Below are 23,245 nucleotides of genomic sequence, written 5' to 3'. Positions count from 1 at the left end.
GTTATTCATGGAACCAAACTGATGAGACCTTGGCCATGTTTCACGTGTTGAAATTGCCCGGTATAACATCGCCCATGTGATTATCATTGAGGAAGTGACTACTTGGCAAGCCCGGCTTACCAAACAGCGACTTTTTCTTGTCCTGAATGGAGAGCCGAACTCATTAATATTAAAGTAAAGTCTCCAGCACGCCAAACAGGGTAGATTTTTTACCTGTTTGGCAAGCCCGGCTGGCCGAACAGGGTGGCTTTTTAGTGCTGTTTGGCAAGCGGCTCTCCAAACAGGACAAAAAAAGATGCCTGTTCGGCGAGCGGCTTGCCAAATAGACCCTGCCTATCATTTATGGGCTTCTTCAGAAAAAGTTTCCACGCCTTTTTGGGCCGCTTGGCACTATGCAAAATCCACTGAACCATGCAATTTTTTCAAAGTTTTTCCCTAACCTCAATTTGAGACCCAAGAGTACCTATGTTTCCGAAATAAAGATTTTGGTATGTATATTTGTGTAAATTGATGCTGTGCATTGACATTTTCCGTTCTGTGTCGCTTGTTTCTGGCTGAATTTTGATGAAATCTTCAGGTTACTATTCACCTGAAGTGCTCGAGAAGTAGCAGCCAAGTTGTAGAAAATGTGAGCCACTCGCGCTTTATGGAAACGTCACGTGACAAGTTTTTTGCATTGGCGTCGTTGTGTGAAGATTCGGTCCTCTTTCAAACATTGAAACGATTAGTATATAAGAAATGGAAGTTTTGCTCTCTTCCAAAGTAGGAAACGTTTAACATCATGATGGTGAAAACAAGGACTGTAGGTGCACTAATTGACCTTACTATGACCAGGTAAAATTGAGAAAAAATTGCTTACATTCTAAGATTAAGAAAAAAGGTCGCCGCCCCGATTTTGAGTAAGGGTTATAGGACGAGAAACTACATGTAATTTTAATTCTTACATTGTCTGAACCAACAACTTGCCAGCGTGTTTTCGTAAAAAGTATCATAAATGTAGTTGTTAATTCTGTCCAGTAAATAGTACTTTTAGACAAAGCCCCGACTATTTACCCCCTGCCATGCCTGTGCGGGATGTCTCAGTCGTTATTACAGACCACTTGATGGGAGCTCGAGGTTCGTCACTTTAATAATAACACTATTTTTCTTGCATTTTTGTTAAAGATTGTCTTTTGAAATACTACATGTTGCGTTAAATTGTTTCTTTTAAGTGATCATGTACACTACAATGTACGATATATTGAAAAGATTGACCTCCCCGCCTCTGATATTGAGAACTTTACAATTGGAGATTTAAGAAGGATTGGATTTGGTGGGAACCATCGTTGTAATATTGTAGGGTGGGGCATAGGTTTGTGTCGGTTGCTGATCTAAACAGTGCTGAGAGTGATGTTTTAACATCTAAAATAAGGTATCAAAAGTTAAGAATTTGAAGACCTAGTTCGAACTCACCCTTATTGGTCAAGAAAACTTTTATCGAATTTTACCATCACTTTATTTGTACACCATCATCCCTAATTAAGAGACCACTATAAATTAATGCACTGTAGATTTTGGCCTGCAGTGGGATATTGTGGTGGTCTCGTTTAACTGTTACTGTTAAGTCCCACTATGGCAGCAGCATTCGAAGCCCAACCTGGTAATGATGAGCTGTGAGGAATTCGTTCCACCTCTCACGCATTCCGGAGAGAGTGAATTACCGTACTGAACTTGCAAGGCGTTCCAATGGTATCCAAGAGATTCAGAAGGGGTTTCAGCAACTTCTTCTCCCCTGTCATTTGCATCACTGGGGCAATGGGTTAGGGGGGAGGGGGGGGGGCAGACTATACTTATACTAGGTGACTCATAAAATGTCATAAAGTTTTAAACTTGAATACAGTAACACCAAAAATATAAATCGAATCTTTATGAAATTTCTACCACATGTAGTCAGTCATTTTATTTACCAGTTTCTTTGATCGTATAACTTGCAGTCGTTCTTGCACAATAGCCAATTACATTTTATCAGCACTTCTGCACCCGAGAAGGTTTATTGGTGGTCATTCGTTACAAACAAAGTCAATTTTCATCCATTATTGATTTCAAGTTATGTGGGTGGGTGGTTTATCATGGAGGGCTTTGTCGATCTAAAAAAAGAGGAGCCAACGTCTGTTGCGCCTCCCTCAGGACACGTACAGTAGAACCACTCTATTATGGACGCCCTCGGGACTGACATGTGCTCTCCTAAATAGAGAGGTGTCCTGATTGGAGAGGTCAAGTCGAATAGAAACAACCAATTAGGGACCAAAACCAGTATCCTTAATAGAGAGGTGTCTGCTATTAAGGGATGGGAGGTTCTACCGTATTGCTAGATTTTGCAGTGTGGCTCGTACAGCGAGTTTGATTAGCGACTACTGCTCGGCCGCAAATGTCGAAAAATGTAAACATTTATTGCGCAATAACAGAGGCAGGTACCAAACAAATCAGACTAACTGGAAACCAAATGTACTGATCTTAGCTACACGTAGCAGAAATTGGTAAAAATTTTATTAATAGTTTGGGAGTTTTTCAAGAGTCTCATTTTTGTGCCACAGATTATAAGGCAACCTCTTTATGAGTGTACTAATGTAGTATCCTGCATTTCAGTTAACATAACTTTTTCAGAAAGGTTCTGAGGTTGTCCTAGCCAGACGTGAACTTGCATTATGTACAGAGTGATTTATAATTATATGGGCCTGTGAATTGTTTTTTTAAAGTACCGTCTAGAGCCCTTGTGTGTATAAGCATGTCTGAAAATCAGCGTAACTATGTAGATCAAGTATGTGGACTATTAAAATAGATGATGGGATACACTTTCAATGTAGAGAGAAATTAATTGATGCCATTATTTCGGCCTGTGCATTCTCTCATTGATGATTAACTTTCCAATTTGGGTCAATTAGAACAATTAAAAATACAATGAAATATTCTGGCGGGTGCTTTAATCGAGGCGTTCTACACATATCTATTACAGCGCATAAACAATTTCAAGCTAATGACATTTTTATTGAGAAATAAATGCCTTCGGATGTCCGCTTAGGCGCGTTGCATCAAATAAATATTATACTATATAGTCAATTCATAAAATTATTATGTCCGCATCGTTTGGTGCTCTTGAGGGCGAACTACTGATTGGAATTTTTAGAAGTTTGGTGTTTATTTCGAGTTTTATTTCGGGATGAATAGCTTCCTGGTGCAACTTGGGCCCCAAACTTGCGCACTGCCCGTGGCCACTGCCTAAAATGATTAAGCAACCTGCACCACGCACCGGCCGAGAGTACCCCGTAAATAAGGCAATCGACGCCATACTCGTAGAAGTTAATTGAGCTGTTGTATCTGTTTTATCGAGACCAACTATTACTATTAGCCCCACTCTACAATCCGCTGTGACTACGACCTCCATCGGCAGAGTTTTTACTGTCGGAATGGACCGGCACTTGATTACTCTGGACCATGCTGTGAGCATCCCGTGGAGGCAGCCGCCCGAACGTTTTACTTTCGCAGCTATGGATCTAGTTCATCAACGTAATGGCGGGCATGTTCGTTCAAGAACTCAAACAAGGGTTCTTGAAATAAAAACTTAATGGACTTGTTTCATTGCTCTTGCTCCTGTCTAAGTAGACTCTCACAACCATCATCAGCCCCGGTCATGAGGATCAGCACAGAAAATCAATGCAACTCAGTTTAAAGTTGTTTTAACCACGATTCTACCAAACACGACAAATATAAGGGACTTGTGGCCTGTTTTGACTGTCCACGCCACGGAGCGCTAACTACCAGGTACTGTAAAGGCTTAGCCTGCAAAGCTGAATCGGTACACCGTTTTTGCTAGCATACAATGTACTCCGTTAATCAGAGTCGGGGTGCATTTTCATCATCCTCACTTGGTTCAATCTATAATGCATTAATGCATTAACGACCTGATGACCTAGATAAATATACATCTGTCTCAACTTTTTATAATGCAATCACACCGTGAAGAAAAAAATATAAAGGCCGGACTGAAAATTAAGTAATTTCCATTTCTGTCAGAAGGCTGTAATGTAGTTTGACAAATCACCATGAAACTTCATCAATTGAAGTCAATTGAAATTGGTGATTTTATTTTTTTCTGGTCGATGGCATCCGTTATAAAGTAAATGTACTTTCATGTTCAAGCAATACACGCCAAATTTGTAAGCAAGAAATATCCAATTTATTTCCGAATATTCAAATTCAAATAAATATTGTGTCTTTTTCTCCTACAAGAGCCTCCTGCATAATATACGCATTGCCATACGGGTTTAAGAACTGTAACTTCAGCGATTCTTGTATTTTTTGTTATTTATAGACAGGACTAAGTAATTAGCAACCGGCGTTTGTATTTCCGGGGGATGCAGTCATTGCCCGGTCGTTGACTTTTAACCATCACGAGAGTGACCTTGCGTTGTATAAAATAATAGAAGAACATTGCTCATACAAGTCTGATTCCACCCAGAATGAAGTAGCGAGTACTAAGTATCAGCTGCAGTACAATGTAACTGTTAAATATATGGATTGCTGTAGGCGTAGCCAGACTTTCGAGGAGGCCCGTTTTTTAATTAAAAAAAGTTAAGAAATTTTCGCGGTCTTTTTTTTGAGATGTATTAATTTGTGTCCTGATGTCATTCCGCGAATATTTTGCGTTTACGGTATTGTCTAAGTAGTTCACTGTATTTTATTGTACCTCCAACATACCCTAGGTGACGCTGATAACCAACACCAGCAGTGATAATGCATTGGTGTGGACTATCTGTCCACTTTTCCCTTCAAATATAAAAAGTACAGCATCGGCTTAGGCGTTGCCTGGCAACCATCTCTAAAAGACATTGATTGATGGGAGCTTCATCAGAGTATTAACTTCATTAACTTTTTGCAATTCTGTAGGCCTATGCGGTAGCCTACTTTTGAGATATCAGGTATGATATTGGTCCAGTATTCTAAACGCCTAAAGGTGTTTCATTGACACTTCTAACAAGTAGGCCTACTAGACCTAGCACTTGGCCCGGCACTTAACAAACTGCCTGACTGTAAATAGTAACACATGAAATCTAGGTTCGTAGACGGTTGCACAATCATGCACAGTGTACTGTATTGGCCGTCCCTTTAATTCCGCCTTCAACAGACGTATATCATAAGAATAAGCACTTCGTTATCTTCTTATCTTTCGTCTTCGTCTCGTCTCCTCTTTCTCCCCCCCCCCCCCCCCCTCCTCCATCTCATTCTCCCCGTCTTCTCCTACCCCATCTTCCTCCTCCTCCTCCTCCGTCGTCTTCTCCTTCCTCCTTGTCTTCTCCTTCTCCTTCTCCTCCTCCTCCTTCCTTCCCCCTTTTTCTTCCCCTCCTGCTCCTCCTGCTCCTCCTCCTCCTCCTCGTCGTCTTCTTCCCCTCCGTCTCCTTCTCATCCTCCTTCCTTCCCCCTTCTTCTTCCCCTCCTGCTCCTCCTGCTCCTCCTCCTCCTCCTTGTCTTCTTCCCCTCCTTCTCCTCCTCCTTCCTTCCCCCTTCTTCTTCCCCTCCTTCTCTTTCTCATCCTCCTTCTTTCCCCATTCCTCTTCCCGTACTCCTCGTCGTCGTCTTCTTCCCCTTTCTCTTCTCCTTCTCATCATCCTTCCTTCCCCCTGCTTCTTCCCCTCCTCCTCCTCCTCCTCGTCGTCTTCTTCTTCCACTTCCTCTTCTCCTTCTCATCATCCTTCCTTCCCCCCTCTTCTTCCCTTCCTCCTACCACGTCCCCTCCTCCTCCTCCTCCTCGTCTTCTTCTCCCACTTCCTCTTCTCCTTCTCATCATCCTTCCTTCCCTCTTCTTCTTCCCCTCCTCCTCCTCCTCCTCCTCCTCCTCGTCGTCTTTTTCTCCTCCTCTTCTGCTTCTCATCCTCCTTTCTTCCTCCTTCTTCTTCCCGCTGCTTCTCTTCTCCTGATTTTTTCATTATCTGTTAGGACTGAAATTCTACAGTAACAGCCATGACAGAATCGGTTTAAGTGGTTAGTAAAATGTGGAATGTACATGTTATACAAGATTTTTTGCTACTTCAGGTAAATATATTCACCCTGAACAAGTCCATCCAGAAACTGGCAATGATTAACGGATGTTTATTTCAAGCTAGTAGCATAATTTGACGTGAACACGGTACACTGTAGACGAAAAAAAAGAAGAAATGTAGGCCTATCGAAACTATATTCCTTCTTGTTTTCAAATTCTGCTCAATATTATATTTCTGGCGTGGAACTTTATACCTCAACAATCAAGCTGATGTGCACTGTTGATAACTTGAGAATCTACGTTCAGCCAAATCACCACCAAAACATGATTTGCGACGACATTTCACCCATGTAATGTAATGGTTTACCTGACTCAACATACAGTGAGATACACGAGTGAAGAGTCCGTAGTATTCTTTATTTAGCATGTTGAGCAACAACCTTTGGACTGGAAAATCCCCCTCCCCCCGCCCCGATGTTATAATCTCGGCAAAATACACATGTGCATTGGCTTCCCCTACATAATGTAGCAAAGACCATGGTCAATGGACCTCCCTGTAAGTCTATCATTGGCTGAAGTAAAATGAATTTTAAAAAGTAAAGGCCTTTCCAAGGAATATACTTACTGACAAGACTGAGGCTAATTGGAACACTTTTTGTCTTAGAGGAAGGAGAGTCCATTGACCATGCTGTGGTACGTCATTTGCTGATAGGGGTAGGGGTAGCAAGTCGTGCACGTGCGTATGGCCGAGAAACTTGCTAACGGTGGACATTTTCCTGGCTGAGTGGAAATGACCTTTGCCCTTACAACGAGAAAGATGGTCTCAGAGTATCACCTTCAATGTAGGAATTTACTGGATACAATGTGCATTTCGGAGAGAAAGGCGAATATCGCGAAAACTTCCCAAGTGTTGAACTTTATCTGCATAATGACATTCTGAAAAAGATTTCAAGATAAACAAGATCGCCGGGATTTCATTATGATCACTGACATACTTGTAAGGCAGCTGATTGATCGCTATGAAGTTTCTCGCTGCCCCAAAAGCTGTTCAGTATAGCTTCATTTTACCTGCGTATGTCCATTTTCAACGGGAGATCACCACGCATAAAAATACTAACATTAAAGTTTATGAGGGATAATACTGGAGTTCCGCATTCATCTAGTTGTGTACGGGGCAGATAGCTTTAAAACTATTTTGACAGTTTGTGTGTTTACCTTTCACATTCAATTAAATTGATGCATTTCTCGACATGGAATTTCATTATCACGAATTCACTATATTTGCTCTGAAGAAAAAACTGATCAAATCTCTCGACAGTTATTTGCATTCAATAGATGACCCGGTGCACTCTTGTAGTCTAATCTCGAGTTAAACACGTCCTGTCTCGGATGTATACGTCTATCGAACCCAAGACTCGAGTACGCGGAAGCTCGAAAAAAACTAACAGTCAAGTTCAGGTGACAAAGAGGTGTCACATAACAAGCACAATTCACCCAATACTAATATTGTCCAACCAATATCTCATATCTTATTCAAGTGGTCTATATATGGACAGAGTGCTTAAATAAAGATGCAAGTCTGAAAAACACCTGCATGCCCTCATGATTGAGATAATCTTTCTTCTTCTTAGCGTTCGCTCTGTTCTTGAAGGCGCAATTTACCAGGCAGTATTCCTCCTCAAAGGCGGAATGAACGTTTTTGCCTGCCACTTCGGTTTTGCGCCAGCCTTGTGAATCCGTCATCTGCCCACGCAATCTTTCAAATAGTCAAAACTATTCGTAGGCCTTGTAGGTTTACCTGGCCGCTTTCAGGAGGACGGGACTTGGGTATCTCTGTAAGCCCGCAGCACACTAGCCGCCAACTTTGGCGACAAGAAGCGTTCAGCTGACGCCTCTCGACGCCGAATTTGGCGGCCAGTGGATCCCGGCCAGAGCACACCTGCCCAGAATCGGCGTCCAGTAGCGTATTTTCCGCCACTTTAGGCTGCCATTTTGAAATCATGTGACATCAAGACGCATACTGATTGGCCATAGCCTCGCCGCCGACGCCAATTCAGGCGGCCATCCGTAGCACACCTGGCTTCTTCTTGCGTTCAAACGCGGCGACACGCGTCAAAAATCAAACATGTTAGATATTTGGCGTTTAGTTGCGGCAAGTGGCGTCAAGTCGCGTTCGCCGACGCCGTACGTAGCAGACTAGGGATTTTTCAGGCGTTCAGGACTCTTGCGGCAAAAAACGCTTGTGAACCCCGAAGTTGGCGGCTAGTGTGCTGCGGGCTTTAGCAAGCACAGATTCTTTTGATATATCATCGTTGTTTGGTATATGAATAATTGCTAATTTGGAAAAAAGACTTGACAAAAACCAGACCAAAGTAAGATGCATTACTGCCGTGTAGATATATATCAACATAACAAAAGAATGATTGTCAGTGCGCAGGTGGTTAGCCCTTGCTTCGCGCAATGTGCAATGATATTTGAGCCGGATGAACTATGTGTAGTTACCAAATAAAAAGGAGCTCAAATGTTTGCTTTCGAACAAGTCTACTGCATACTACCTCTCGCACTAGCATCTTGCACAGGACAATGCAGGGGTAGGTCAATGCCAACCAAAAGTCTTTCAACTAAGTTGCCAAGAGTCATCCTGACAACAATCCGTTTGGTCAATTGAATCCATGTTTGAACCATATACCTCGGGCGTTGACGGGGTGTGCGTGTGGGTGTGGGGGGGGGGGGGGGGGGGGGCAAAATCTGCTATATGCATACGTAAACGAATACTAAAATATGAGAATTTCGTTCCGAACCTCTACCGGTCGAAGCATTGATTCAAAGTTCTCAAATGAGTATACACTCTCCGAAAAATCATACCACATGCAGTTGCATAAATGATACACTATATGATATTGGCATACAGGAACATAAAAAAGCAACATACACGTCTTCACATTGTCTTATAACTTTTTTGAGGTCAAGACGCAATACATGTAGGCCTACTTCTTTTACACAATGAATTAATGATGATACAGTAAAAAGTCATCGCATGATAAGCATCATTATCGCATGCAATGGAACCTCCCTTAGCGGACACCTTTCTATTAAGGACAACCTCTCTATCAAGGGCACTTGATTTGGTCCCGATTTGGTTCTTTCAAATCAATTTAACCTCTCTAATCAGGAGACTTCTCTACTAAGGACAGCACTTTTCAGTCCCTAGGCTGTCCTTAATAGAGAGGTTCTACTGTACTTGAACATGCTGAAAGGGGCATTTGACATGGAAGCATTGTATGTACTTCCAAGAATAAATAAAGACGAAGAATTTGACACAATACTACAGCATCTTAACTAGCGCTAGATTCAACATTTTGACAATAGGGGGCTTTTACAAGGTAATTCATCTTCTATTCAATGGCCATCACTACTATTGGCTGGTTGTTGCTTGATTTTTGTCACAAAATACATGCGTCAAATAGTGTAACTCGTTTAATAGCGATTATTAGACTAATAAGGAAACGGTATTTTAACGAAGTTCTAAAACCCCTCCAAGACAACGAATGCCCATCATCACGCCATTGGACGGGAAATTAAATGATCAATTTTGTCTCTTAGACAATATGGTTGCATCTCATTTATCTTTAGGAGTTAAGAGCTGAATAAGATATCATTCTCTTTGTCTTGGTAATATCTTCACAATGAACTAATAACCTTTAGTATTTAGTAGAGCCAGGAAACTTTTACCCACCCTTTTGAAAAAGACTTGAGTCTTTATAAATTCCTGGTACTACCATGAATACGGTGCGTAATAGAAGTTGCGCACCCTTCTGATTCCTATTCCGATTCCCATTCGACTTCATCGCCGCACGTTCACTTAGAATTATCCAGTGATACATTCGATTTAGATTAATTGACGAACATTTTTATCTTGATACTCGACTGCATGCATCTTTACACCGGACCTGTGTACAAGACAAAGGAAGATGTTACATAAGTCAGAGATCATCACAACGACCTGGAAAACGACTTTATTATTTCCGTCTAATGCACAGGTCCGATCTGGAATATCACAAATATTATTGACTGTGCAGGTATACATCGTTTATCAATGTGAAAGCGTGCGTCAGTTCAGTTGAATCAATCTATCATTTAGAAGACTGCATTCACTTTACACAGGGTTGATGTGTGAGAGATAGTGTGAGAGAGAGTAAATGATCCACAGCCTCATTGCAGTCACTTTAACCATGTACCCCGCAGGCCGTACAATCTCAGAAGATTACATTGCAAATGCTAGGTTTTTCTGAAATACAGCACGTAGGCTGATAGTTTCAACCCTTCTCAGGCGAACTCTTATGGCATTTATGGCTGTTGGAAACTTTTATGGATAAGACTATCACACATTCTATGAGAAAAATACTTCGAAGAGTGATTAGAAACCGAAACGAAGTATATAAGCGAACGTGCCCGCCGTAATCCCCGAAAACATTTATTTAAATTTTTTCTAAGAGGCGTGGGTTTCTAAATGATGTTCCTAAAAACATAATAAACAGTTACCCTTCTTAGTAATTCCGAAAAATAATGTACAAATTTTAAGAGTGCGGAATGTCCTGTACATGTTATATTGCATATATCACATCGTATCATATAGTCTGGATACATGTAGTATGTAAAACGAACAGTGTTGTCAATGAACTAAAAATACGGTAAGCTATATATTTGGCTCATGCAATAGTAGATAATATCTTACCATCGCACTATGCACCTCTGAATGACCTAGTATCTTTCACTTAGTACAATTTATTGACTGACGTACTCATTTCTGTCTAGATCTCGCCGCGGACCAGACGAGGCGAACAAAACGCATGGCAAGGATAACTCGGCCGCAATGAGATAATATAACGCTGATCGAATTCTTGGAGTATAAAGTGGAATATAATATTGGTGCGAGTTCTGCAGGGAATATACTATCTAGATAAGGTAAGTTAACTTCTTACTATTGTCAGAAGTTCAAAACTAAAGAGGTGGAGTTATATTTTGAATTGCAAGGAAGGTGCCGGGCATATGATATTGGTGCGAGTTCAGTTCCACAGGGATTTTGCGAAGCTTTCGGGTATGAAAATGTTTAGACTGCAAGGAAAGCGTAGGGAAAGAGATACTTTTATAGTGCTTATGTGATCAGACTCTTGCAGTAAAGGCGGGGGGGGGGGGGGCTGTCGTTCCGTTCTAAACGGCCGGGGCCAATTCCGAATCCCGACATACAATTTTGTGCAAATTATTGCTGTAGTTCTTTCATTTTCCGAAAAAACACACACTTTTTAAGCATGTAAGTTTAGCCAAATTTAGACTTTTCTCATTTTTGTGATTTTAAAATTTGACTGTAACTTTTTGTTTGTCATTGAAAACATATAGCACATGCACGGATTTAGTTCAAGCAGCTGTTCTTGATCGGTCTGATTTCATTGTGTACTAAGGATGACTTCGCTTGGTAAATACTTCATGCCACAATTTTATTGATAAGACATACATGTACTAAGATACTTGGAAATTAGGGCCGCAAGCTTCGAAACTCCAATAACCACAGCGTCCAATTCGGTCGAAATGCCAATCCTAGACCAAACATACGAGGTTAGATAATCATCACTAAAATAAAAAAGCATCTTCTGTATCCATTAAATGAATGGCATTCGAATTATCTGGTTCATCATCGGAAGGTAATTCGGCGAATATACACTGTAAAAAATATTATTCTAACGAAAATTGATGAGCTAATTAAGTTCTTCTTTCATTTAGTCATGTTCATTTATGAAAGGATACGTGTAATAGTATGCAAGATAATTTCTCGCGTCATTTTAGATTCTTTTAAAATGAAGAAAAAACTTAAAGGGGGCTATAGGCAGAGGCAAGGTGGGTCAGATTAATGTTCGTCGAAGTGACCACTAGGCCCTCTACGATGATGACGTTTTAGTCGTGTATAAATCACTGTGGTAGCGAAATTCATACTCCGACATTCAACACTCAACACTCATCATCATCATCATCATCGCCGGGTCGTTACCCTATTGGGTTTTTGCCGGAGATGGGCGAGTCCACTATAGGCAACTATCGACCTGACTGTGTGGAATCCTTTCCTTGCCCTATAGCACTAGACACTCGTCTTATCCGATAGACCCTCACTGATTTAATTCATATTAAGTCTCTAACTAGTGGTGAAGAGCCAGGAATTTTAGTTCGTTTGAAGCCACTCCGGTTGTGCCCAGAATTAGAACTCTAGGTTCGCACCCGGGCCCTATTGCGTGGTATAGCACGCAGGATAAGGTATAAGGAGAATTAATACGCTGATATCTGTAGTCCTGGATGTGGCTTTTGACATCGAGTTCTTTTTTATTATAAAACGAAGAAATAGATCTTGCATACTATGTCAATTTGAGAGGTGTTAAACTGAATGTGGAAAACGTGTCTCTGCTCTGAAGAGCATAGTTTAAGTCATCTTCCATCTTGTTTCTGATTAGCCTTCTATGATTGAACCGTGGCCTTTAAGTTTTTTTAAAGGCATTATAGAATCAGGCGATACTTATACAACTAGAATGCTTTTGTGAATGAGAAATTCAAGCATTAATCTAAATGTTACCAGATGCAGACGATTTGTTCATGCCACCACCCAAACGAGATCATTGCAAACGAATTAGAGGTCAATTAAACGAATCATTTCCAGAGGTGGCATATTTCGGAAGCGGCCGAAAATAGCACCGTTGGTTGTGACCCAACTCGGAAGTGCATAGTACGAGAATGTCCTTTAACAATCCAGAGTTCAATGGCAGGATTGTTCGTACGACTAATTTGGTCATACTCATATTGTCGTAACAGCTTTATTTATGAGTCACAACTACATTGTATCTTCAACGGGAAACGGAAGTTATGGGGTCGTCCCAAATAAATCACCGATGGAAGGCATATATTTGTGCCAAAAGTTACGTTGTATTGTTAGAGGAATTGATACCGAGCTGTCTCACCAAACATCGCGAGAGTGCAGCTTAAATGCTGGCCAAAACCGAGGCAGCAGTCGACATTTTGCGCACACTGACAGCTCAACCCAAGCGGTGTTATGTGAGACAACCTAAAGGCCTACAGACACTGACGTATCCATTTTGAAAACAACTCGAATTAAACAATACAATGTGATTTTATCCCTTTTTTGACTGCATGCATATTTTTGCACCAATCAAACGGTTGCTTGCCCAAACGGTTGCTGCCTTCAAACTGAGACACAGTTGGCGCATGGTGCATTATACACGTACATGTATACACTGTAACTTGCTGTTCATTGTTATCAAGGTATTTTAAAATTGTTGAATTAATACCATTGACAAGAAATTATAGAATTATATTTGAAAAAACTGTTCAATTTCTTTCAAAGATTAAAATAAATTCTTAAACGTTTAGCCCTGGTAAAATGCATTTTAAATTTTGTTTTAAATTAGTAGCCGGTATATCATAGTAGGATGTCTCAAAGTTTGGCCGATAGCCATTCCGCCACAACCAAGCTATAGGCCTACCTTCAGAATAATACTAATTTCATACTGATGTAGGTTAATATAAACAAGACCAGGAACTAAATGCTGCTTAAGAAAGAAGCAAACAACGCAGAATCATTCCTAACTGAATTTGTTTCTGGCCAAGTGCAAGGTGATCGAGTCAGTCGGTGTAAAGCCCAAGGGTGCTAAATTATAGGGCTGTTTACACGCGACCAAACTGATCTAGAGCGATCTAGATAGATCTAGATCGGCCCGGATGGGTCTAGATTAGCATGCCGTGTAAAAGCGAACTACATGTACATGCTATGCGATCTGGTCTGGTCTGGTCTGATTCGACGGACATACTTAGTGTCAATACGAGATCGACGTGAGCGACGTGATGTGATCTGGCCTGGTCTGGTCGCGTTTGGTGTGGTCCCGTTTAAACGGCCTGTTGTTCATGATGGGCGGTACGTCTTCAAATACGAAGGCGGTCCTTTTGGATAATGCGTTTGGAATAGTAGATAACACAAAATTCTGTTATGTTCACATGGACCCATTTGATTTAGAGTTGGTGCATTTTAGGTATAATTAGATTTTAGGCCGGGTCTATTTGGCAAGCCGCTCGCCGAACAGGCATCTTTTTTTGTCCTGTTTGGAGAGCCGCTTGCCAAACAGCACTAAAAAGCCACCCTGTTCGGCAAGCCGGGCTTGCCAAACAGGGCAAAAATACTACCCTCTTTGGCGAGCCGGAGAGGTTACAACATGTTGGCCAATCAGAGAGCAGTGACGTCATATTCGAATTTATATGCGCATATTTAACAATGGCCGACTTCCCGCTCTCGATTCAATTTCTGTTACTAAACTCGGGTTTTGGTCAATAATCCATGAAGAAGCATGTACATGTACATGACTGTATGGATTTACAAAAAAAATCATAAACGTGATTTAACTGATAAGCATGTTAAATGCATTAGTGTGCATTTCTAAAGGCGTTTCACTGTAACTCCAGTGTTGCTGACCGTGTTGCCACGAATGATAATGAGCTCCTGGATGGTTGAATATGCATGAGTTCGGCTCTCCATCTAGGGCAGAAAAAAGGCGCTGTTTGGTGAGCCGGGCTTGCCAAATAGTCACTTCCTAGATTTTATTCTTTGGTATACCCTGGATGACATAACGCAGTATACCTATGTTTCCATCCATCTCTTCAGGTTATTCCAACGGTTACATCAAGTATCCCTAATGAGTTTTGTCTACCAGTTAACCCGTTTAGTTTTTTTCACGCTAAACATCTCTTAAAGCTGTATGTAGCAACAATGAATCCAACACTGACAAGAATGGTCCACCTACAGGTGCATTGCATTCTAAAGCATCTCTAAAAACTGGACAGGCCCCGAGTAACTAGGAAGGACATCTGTCATGACGGCAAATGCCACCATACATTTATACATTTAGTTTACGCAGCTACAAAATGAATAGCATTACATGATAAAAATTGCACCTTCTCCTTCCAACTTCCATCGGCTCGCTTGGAGGTCGGTATAGGTGTTTGACTATCCGCTACGCTTAGGCGCCAATTGGGTTTATTAGCCTTACTCCGTAGGTAGAGGAGGCCATCGCAACCTAATCATGTTTCTCACTTCGTTGGTTTTTTCCTTTTCCTGGCATAAACCAGACACAAGGAACATTGGCTTTACGTCAAATTCGGAAGACTGTACATGTGGCAAAGAGCCCGACGAACTTTATTTCTTTGAAAGCCACGCAATTCATCCAGAAATGCAAACATGGGTTCCCCGGGATCGAACCGGGACATTATTGCGTGTTAGCCAGCAGTGCCAACCACGAGGGTTTACGGCTCCACGAAACGGGGTTCTGAGCTATATATTGCTCACATTGTAAAAGCGCATACACGGACTCACCACGACATCTCTTCTGCGAGTGCTCGGGTCTCGCGGTAAAGCGAGACCTATTCTGGGAAAGAGCCGTAGACGAATGCTCCGTAGAGGTGTCCGCGGCACTGTGGAACATGAATGACAATGATCTAACAGAGACATTGCTAGGTAAGCAAATACCTGGCTGCGACCTAGAAGACAACATGTCATTGCTGCAAATTGCAGCGGAGTGCTGGTATTAACCAGCTCACTCAATTAATTACCAAATTACCTGTAAATAATGCACTCACTCCTCATACACTCTGTTAAATTTATTGTATACTATTTTGTATATCTTCTTCTGCATAGGAGGAATAAATAAATATATATATATAACAGTACAAAGCGCTGATGAGGCAGAATTCTATTGAAATCACACCGGAACCGACAGACATTACTCCTGCCTCGAAAAAAACACACGAGGAAAATATCGACTTGGGTAACAGTGCTTTTCGGCGTGGTCATTAAATGGTCATAAAACCACATAAAAACTGATTTTTGGTAGGTTTTACGACGCAGAAAAAGATCGCCAACTTCCCCATCCTTTTTTGTAGTACCTTTGGCTCCATTTCATGTCGTTAAGCAATAAAGGGTCGGACGAGATACCTGCTCAGGTTAATCTACCAAACAGATAATAGAAGTATCGCAGACTACAAAGTGCCCCCGGGATATTTATTGGTTCTTCTTAGCTAACTATGAGCCAGCCGCCAATTCTGTGATAGTTGTGACTGTCTGCATATTTGCGTCTTATCGAACGTGATGCATAATGTGGATGTGTTAACGAAAAGATAGTGGCTGTCAGAAGAGATCTTTACGATGTATTACCTTGCTTACAGGAAAACGCTTTTGAGGTAATGATTATACATTTGATGTGTTTATTAACACGGTATTGTGTCGGTGGATAGCATCCATGTTCTGGGTGGCAGAGGCGGTGTTTGGCAGTGATGCATTATAGCTGTTGGGGTTTTGGAGATTTTTTCTGATGACAACCCAACAGAAAACTTCTCAAGATACTAGCTAGGGTATTTTTCAAAATGTCCTTGAGGTTGATGACCAAGAGTTTCAGAGACTTTGCCAAGTCGAAAACCCCAATAAGACTATTCGTACAGCAATATCTTGGAGATCCGAATAATCATGCCTCAATTCGTCAATCTAATCAGAATTGACCCTTTCACGCAAATACTCTAAGATTACATGTAAATGAAAATACTTTATACATGTATCGGTATGTAGTACGAATACAATTTGTAACGACCTTTATTGGTAATGCAATCATGGGGTCTGTCCGAGAAAGAAATTCTTTCCGCAGAAGCAACAGCGTAAGAGTACGAGTCGAGTAATCATAAATGGGTTCGATTCTGTCATCACCGATTATGAATGAATTAGTTCATGATTTCTCTCGTCGAAAATGTCGCGTATACGATTCCTACTTCTAGGCAAATTGAAGTTTCCAGTTTCCGTGCATAAATGTGTATTTTTTGCCCACAAAATACAATTCAAATGACATGCATATTTGCAGGGGTTTTGCTGTCGGAAAGTGCATTTTTAGCGAAATTCGGTATTTGGCGGGAATCGCTATCGGGATTAGGGATTGGGACGCCGTTGCAGGTCCCACAGGAAAGCTTTTGGATAATCTGTTTCCCGGAATAACAACTATAAGACCGTGCATGGGGCTGGCACTGCACGTGACTCGAACCCAACTTCCGTGGCAGATTAGAATGAGGACTTGCATCAGGCTGGTACCAACTCGCAGTTGGTAAGTCCTCGAATCCTACGGGGATCTTCTTCTACGTTTTGCCTCAGGTAGTTGTAAAAAGCCACATATGGGTTGAGCTGCGCACTTTCTTCGATTACTGTAGCCTATTCTACCACAGACACTACTGATATTTGATCTCTTAAGCTATAAAAAGCCACATATGGGTTGAGCTGCACTTTATTCGATTACAGTATTCTATCACAGACACTACTGATATTTGATCAAGGAGGAAAGAGCTCTTAAGTTATAAAATGCACACATGGGTTCAGCTGCACTTTATTCAATTACAGAATTCTATCACAGAAAGTAATGATATTTGATCAAGGCCGAAGGAGCTCTTATTTTATCTTTTCTAGAACGTGTCGAACATTGCTGGCTAGTTTACTGGTAAGGTAGACATGTAATTTCATCTTGATCTTCAGAAATAGAAACCGATGAAAAAAAAGAACATGGAAAACTGTCAGGGAATGTCTTGTGCAAACACGAATGTACTGTGATCAGCGTAAACAAGAATGTACTAATAGAAAAATAGACAAAACACACGCATGATGATACATGGCGTGGTATGCGTGCCGCGCGGTTGGCCTACTTATCAATGCAGAGACACCTTAAGGTTTGAAAGGGTGGCTCCAATAACCAGTGGGCGAGCGTATCATTCACGATTGAAGTATCAGTGAAAGTTTATTGATACATTACTTGCAAAAATAAAAATTCTTAGAAACTCCAATTACCCTTCGTCATCACGTAGCGTTGGTTAGGTTGTCGAGAAGCTAGACTAAACAATTTCAAACAGGATGTGCCGGTGCTCACTGTACGCCACGTACACTTAATAAGGTTTTATTACGTGTAGTAAAAGCCCATTGACTTTGTTTTTTGTTGTGTAGGGTAGTATATTCGCCATAAAAATAAGAGGATCCCCAAAGGGTACCTAACTGAACATATCAGAAGATGGGAAACACCTGATCCCATGCAGACCAAAAGCATGAGGAGTAACCCAAGGATCAGTCATCGGATAAGCTTGCCCAGGGCACACTCGCGCGATCACCTCCTAACGTGTCCAGACCTCCATCAGTGTCCATGGACCGTGGGCCATACTTCAAGCCGTTGTCCACTGTAACTTTTTCCTGAGGACATTATACAGTCGCAGGAGAAGACGGCAGAATCCGTTCAGCCCCATTAGATAATTACATGGTTTAAAATAACATGTATAATGCTGCATGATGAAAGGAAGAACCATGAAATGATGGACGGGTGCTGGAAATAAGCATAAGCATGGCCAAAGGTGCTTGCCTGCCGCTCAATAGACCGCGAGTGAAATGAGTCAAGATCCTTATTCGACCTAAAATCGTGCATGGAACCCTTCCAGGGGAAGGGGGTCGGGGGTCTTATGCAGAGATCAATTTGTCTTGCAGTATCCAATCAGTGTTCCATGAGATGCACCTGTTTCAGTCAAGTTTCATGTGGTATCAAGAATATTTGATACAGCAGTCAATTCCTGCGTCCCTACTTTTGGGGCCTTGGGGCAACACACAATCGGGTGTCTCCGGCGGGCATTCATATCTGAATATGTTATATTAGACAACAACTGTTCCTGTACTCGTTTATTGGTACCTTATTCGTTTGAACTATTGGCTGCTGTTTAATAGTACAACATCATGAGTGAAAGGGTTACCGGCGTGATCAGGTTTTTACCTGGATCTCATCATCAAAATAACGAGTTCTTTTTATTGGAGAATCGTTCCTTAATTATGCCTTTAACCGCTGCCACCAGAACAAGACACCGTAACAACAGTGTTTAAGAAGTAGGTTCAGAGGAATATGTACAAATACAGGTAACTGCTGATGTGTTTTGGAGAGAGAGAGAGCAGTTTTTTCATATAATAGCACTGATAAAAAAGTTGGAAATGTTATAGATAGAATGGCATTGAATTAGTATACTTATACTTAACATTTTGACCTCGCTGTAATTACATTTAGAAGTTTCCAATTACAATGTACTGGTTTTTATCTAATACCGTTGATATACACAGATATCAAAACATAATGCCAGGTATCTTTGCACGAAATAATTCTATGGTTCAATTCTGGCGTGTGAACCTCCAAATTCAAAATCAGTTTTTTTCACCATTACGGGTTGCATTCCTCTGAAAATTACCATATGTTTTGAACTAGATTATATAGCAGCAGAGGGCATATTGCCGTTTAAATTGAAAACGCTTTTACTGATGCCGCCAGAGACACTTTTCAAGCAGAAATATGGCCGTATCACGACTTAAAGACAGATGCCCCCCCCCCAACACACACTCGAAAGAAAGATAATCATATCAGCAGGAGTCATATAACGGAAGTGCTGTGAGCCACACGGGCTGCTCGGCTTTAAACGATATACAGAGGTGACGGAGGTGGGGCAGCGGCCAAAATCGGACGGGGAAGCGAGAAACACGCTTTTTTCCCAAGCTTTATGCATTTTAACCCGCAAGGATTCGATATCGTTTAAAATGCCCGTCTAAAGGTGTACCGTACTTTAATGGGAGTGTAAAAGGATCACACTTAGCAGTTAGTTCTTGGTTTCCGACCGTAGCCTTAGGATTGGTCAGGCTATTGGATCGCACATTTATTAACGATCAACCAAGTGGCCGGCCAAGGTATTGATGGGTACTAATTATTTAGCCAACGAATACCGCTAGAAAGCAGTATTCTACTCGAAATGTATCAATGACATTATTTTGATACTGTTGAAACAAGGTCGGGATAGCAGATTTTTCTAAGATACGGTAGCCAGAATCTTTCAGTGCAAAAACAAGAGTCATTCACATGCCTGTCATTTCCAAGAGGCTGTGGAAGGGTTCGATCATATCACGGCCTTCTTATGATTTTCGTTGTGACATTTTTATCCTCACAGGTTCGATTCTGGGAAGTTTTGAAAATTATCATCATATCTTTGTTCAACTTTTGTGATTTTATTGAAATGATGTGTTAGTATCCTCACAGTACCGGCCTTTTTTGGCCCACCAGGCCCCACTGGTTCCCTAGTCTCATTTAGGAGATTGGCAACAACCTGCACGTAAACTATCAGACATTGATAGAAATTTTACCATTGTGTTGCCAGTCTGCTTGGCGCTACTGGATATGCATGTGTGCTGCTTGTTTCCGCAAATGATTTCCGAAAGCAGCGTGATGCAAACATTTAACGTGTTAACATGACAATACTTGTCACTTGACTGGCAGCTGTCTCGAATGCTTGTACTTGGTGTAAGACAATTCCGTTCAGTGCACCATTGAAATAGGCCATAAAGAATTTTTAATAAGAGAAATAACGGTGACATGTGGAGCTGCATAACTCGAACAGTAAGGTGCTGTTCATTGGATGCAGAAGTCTTTGAATAATGAAACACATAATACGTCTTCAATGCATATAGCATGCAGCGACGGTCGTGCCGCGATACTGGACCCGCTTGGTTTTTAGATAATCTAGCAAAATTGTCGTGAAAATCGTCTGCTGGTGTTTCCGTTGGCTTATATATTAGTATTTAGTCGACTGGTTTTGTCTTAACTGGCTTAAAAGGCGAATTCTCGGAGTCTGTCCTTCATGAGACATTTACAATCCATCCGTTAACCAAGGTAGCATATAATGGCTTATTGAGCACCAAAGGGGCAATATGGGCAGCAGCTAGGCAGGCAAGTTACACGAAGTCGCCGATAGGGGTCGCTCACATATCACTACGTCGAAATGATTCACGCTTGTACGAGGAATACATTTAGTGCTAAATCTGACATGACCCTATCAGACCTGAACATGGCTAAATTAGCCACTCTGCTCCTGCCTATAGTCCCCTTTAACATGTTAAAGGAAACCTACAGTCTCGACACGAGGGGCCAAGATGTTCTGTAAAAGGCAGCCAGGATGTGTGTTAGATTCAAGAAAATTCTTCCTATATTGCAGTGGATTGGAGCAACAAATATGATGAAGCCAATATGAGGAAGTGACATGACAGTAGTCAATGTTCAGAATTGACAGAATTACACTTTTGTATTTTGCAGAAAATGACTCATCTCAGCATATTATGGATCACGGTTATTGCCGTATCACAAATAAGAACAGGACGATCTCGTGAGTAATATTTTACACTTTTGATCAAGCGATCGCTTGGCACTCAGAGGCGTGTGACAAGAATGCTTGTCCTGGAATAGAAGTCTCAATACAACAGGCCGACACGCTCAGCATGGTCAGCGATGTTGCAAACCTCGACGAAAGCCTACCTGCATGTTGTATACGGTTGGCTGATCCCAGCTAACCACAGTAGCCAATCATAATGAATACTATATCGGCTGCAGCCAGCGATAGACCCGTCGGATTTGTTTGTGGTTGGTGAGACCATGATAGGTGAAATGAGTGCATCTATTCATCAAGTTGGCCACCCTGGTTGTGATTTCTGTAAAACCACATGTTTGCATGATATGGACCTGCAGTATAAAAATCAAAGAGGAAGAGTTAACAAAACATTCGATGTATTATTTGTGATATTTTGGTCGTCTTCCTAGCCTCAGTTTCCTGTTTCTCTATGGCCTCTCTGCTAGGCAGTCATTGGGTGGTATCTGCTGATCGCGCCAGAGTCTTTACCGCGCTCAGTTTGGCCCTTGGCTCATATACTGGTACATGTAGGTCGTGATGGACAAAAATGCCAATTAAGGGTCTAGACCGTACATCAACCGTCACCGATTTGTAGACTAGACCGTAAATTGATAACCAATCACAAGCCAGGAGTAACAGTCTAGACCATAATCACCCTACCGATTGCCATAAATAATGGTCAAGACCACAATTCAGCGAATCAGAATGATGTCCCGGAATAATGGCCTAGTCAATAAGTCAGCGAAACATAATACATGATTCATAATAGACTGGACTATTAATCGATAGAACACCCGCGGCTTCAATAATGGTCAAGACCATCAGTCGACCATTATAGCAACTCACTGTAGTCAAATGACGGTCCACTATTATTCGTAAGCATTAACTAATTGCTTACGGTCTAGACCATTATTCTTGTATCACAGTTCTCTGAATTATGGTCTTGACCATCACTTCTGTATCATTATCGTCTGAATTATGGTCTACTATGTACTAGGCCATTATTCCAGCATTCTGACCTGCTGACCGGTGTGCAAGGGATAGTAGACCTAGGGCTGATAGTCCGTGTAACAATAGCCCGCATTGCTAAATGTTTTGGTTAGGGTTAGCGGTACAATAGATCATGCTGCTTGGTCAAATACAATGCTACCGGACTATGACTCCAGGGGGACTATATCCGCTGTCACACCGGTCATCATGTAGGTGAAGTGGTCAGAATTATCCTAACTATTCAATATTGCCAATATTACATTACTAATCATATTCTACTCTTTTTGCAGAGGATATCTTCGACGAGGAAGGGAAAGATCATGACATTTGTGCCATCGCAGGTAACGTTAACCCTCCATTTCTTTAAGGCCTCGCCGGTACTCCACTAAATCGCAAAATTATGACGTTCATCACGATGAATCATGTTCGTTAGACCAGAGGTCATGAAAGTTGTACCTGACATGTACCGCTGCCTTTGAGACGGTCGCGGAAAGAACTAACGACGGTTAGACCATTTAAGTAGGCCCACCATATCCAATGGATATCCAGATCGATCTGGATAATCTCGTATATGAAATTCAGATCTATCGGATGACTGAGACTTTCCCTCTGTGCAATGTTGTAAAGTCTTTAGGTGGCAAATGCACGTAGGGTCCTGGGATGAGCTCAGGGTATAACTTTTCACCCACCTTGTTCACACTCCCAAGTTCTCCCTTTAACACTCGTCACGGATCTCCAAACACGTGGGAATGCTTAATCTTCAGGGTGAACCGGATCATGTTAAAGTGCAATACACATTTTATTGTATATTTTATGCTGTGAATCTCTCCAATGAAAACACATGTTTTTTACATGCCTACTCTACCTTTTCGAAGTCCAACATCACAAGAAATGCCGGTCAATGTTTAACATATGTTTAACCCA

The 23,245-nt window shown here is 41.5% G+C and overlaps 2 protein-coding genes across 7 annotated transcripts in view; one reads left to right on the top strand and one right to left on the bottom strand.

Moving 5' to 3' along the window:
- Window positions 1-23,245, top strand: part of LOC135486483 (collagen alpha-1(XXII) chain-like) — a 61,043-nt gene that overhangs the window by 264 nt on the left and 37,534 nt on the right. For 5 of the 6 annotated variants that reach the window (XM_064769288.1, XM_064769290.1, XM_064769289.1 and 2 more), the window contains exons 2-4: window positions 10,829-10,978; window positions 21,241-21,310; window positions 22,612-22,662. In XM_064769288.1, coding sequence (XP_064625358.1) covers window positions 21,244-21,310; window positions 22,612-22,662 — 118 coding nt within the window. In that variant the 5' untranslated portion in view covers window positions 10,829-10,978; window positions 21,241-21,243. The remainder of the gene's footprint in view (window positions 1-10,828; window positions 10,979-21,240; window positions 21,311-22,611; window positions 22,663-23,245) is intronic. The other variant, XM_064769287.1, reaches the window with a different exon arrangement.
- LOC135486812 (uncharacterized) lies at window positions 41-5,566 on the bottom strand. The gene is made up of 2 exons (XM_064769912.1): window positions 5,279-5,566; window positions 41-142 (listed from the first exon to the last, which is right to left on the bottom strand). The coding sequence occupies exons 1-2, from the start codon at window positions 5,564-5,566 to the stop codon at window positions 41-43; spliced, it is 390 nt and encodes a 129-aa protein (XP_064625982.1).

Source organism: Lineus longissimus, chromosome 4 (genome assembly GCF_910592395.1).
Source record: "Lineus longissimus chromosome 4, tnLinLong1.2, whole genome shotgun sequence".
Taxonomy (NCBI): Eukaryota; Metazoa; Nemertea; class Pilidiophora; order Heteronemertea; family Lineidae; genus Lineus; species Lineus longissimus.
Note: the sequence above shows the minus strand (reverse complement) of the source record. Positions and strands in the feature narration are given on the sequence as shown.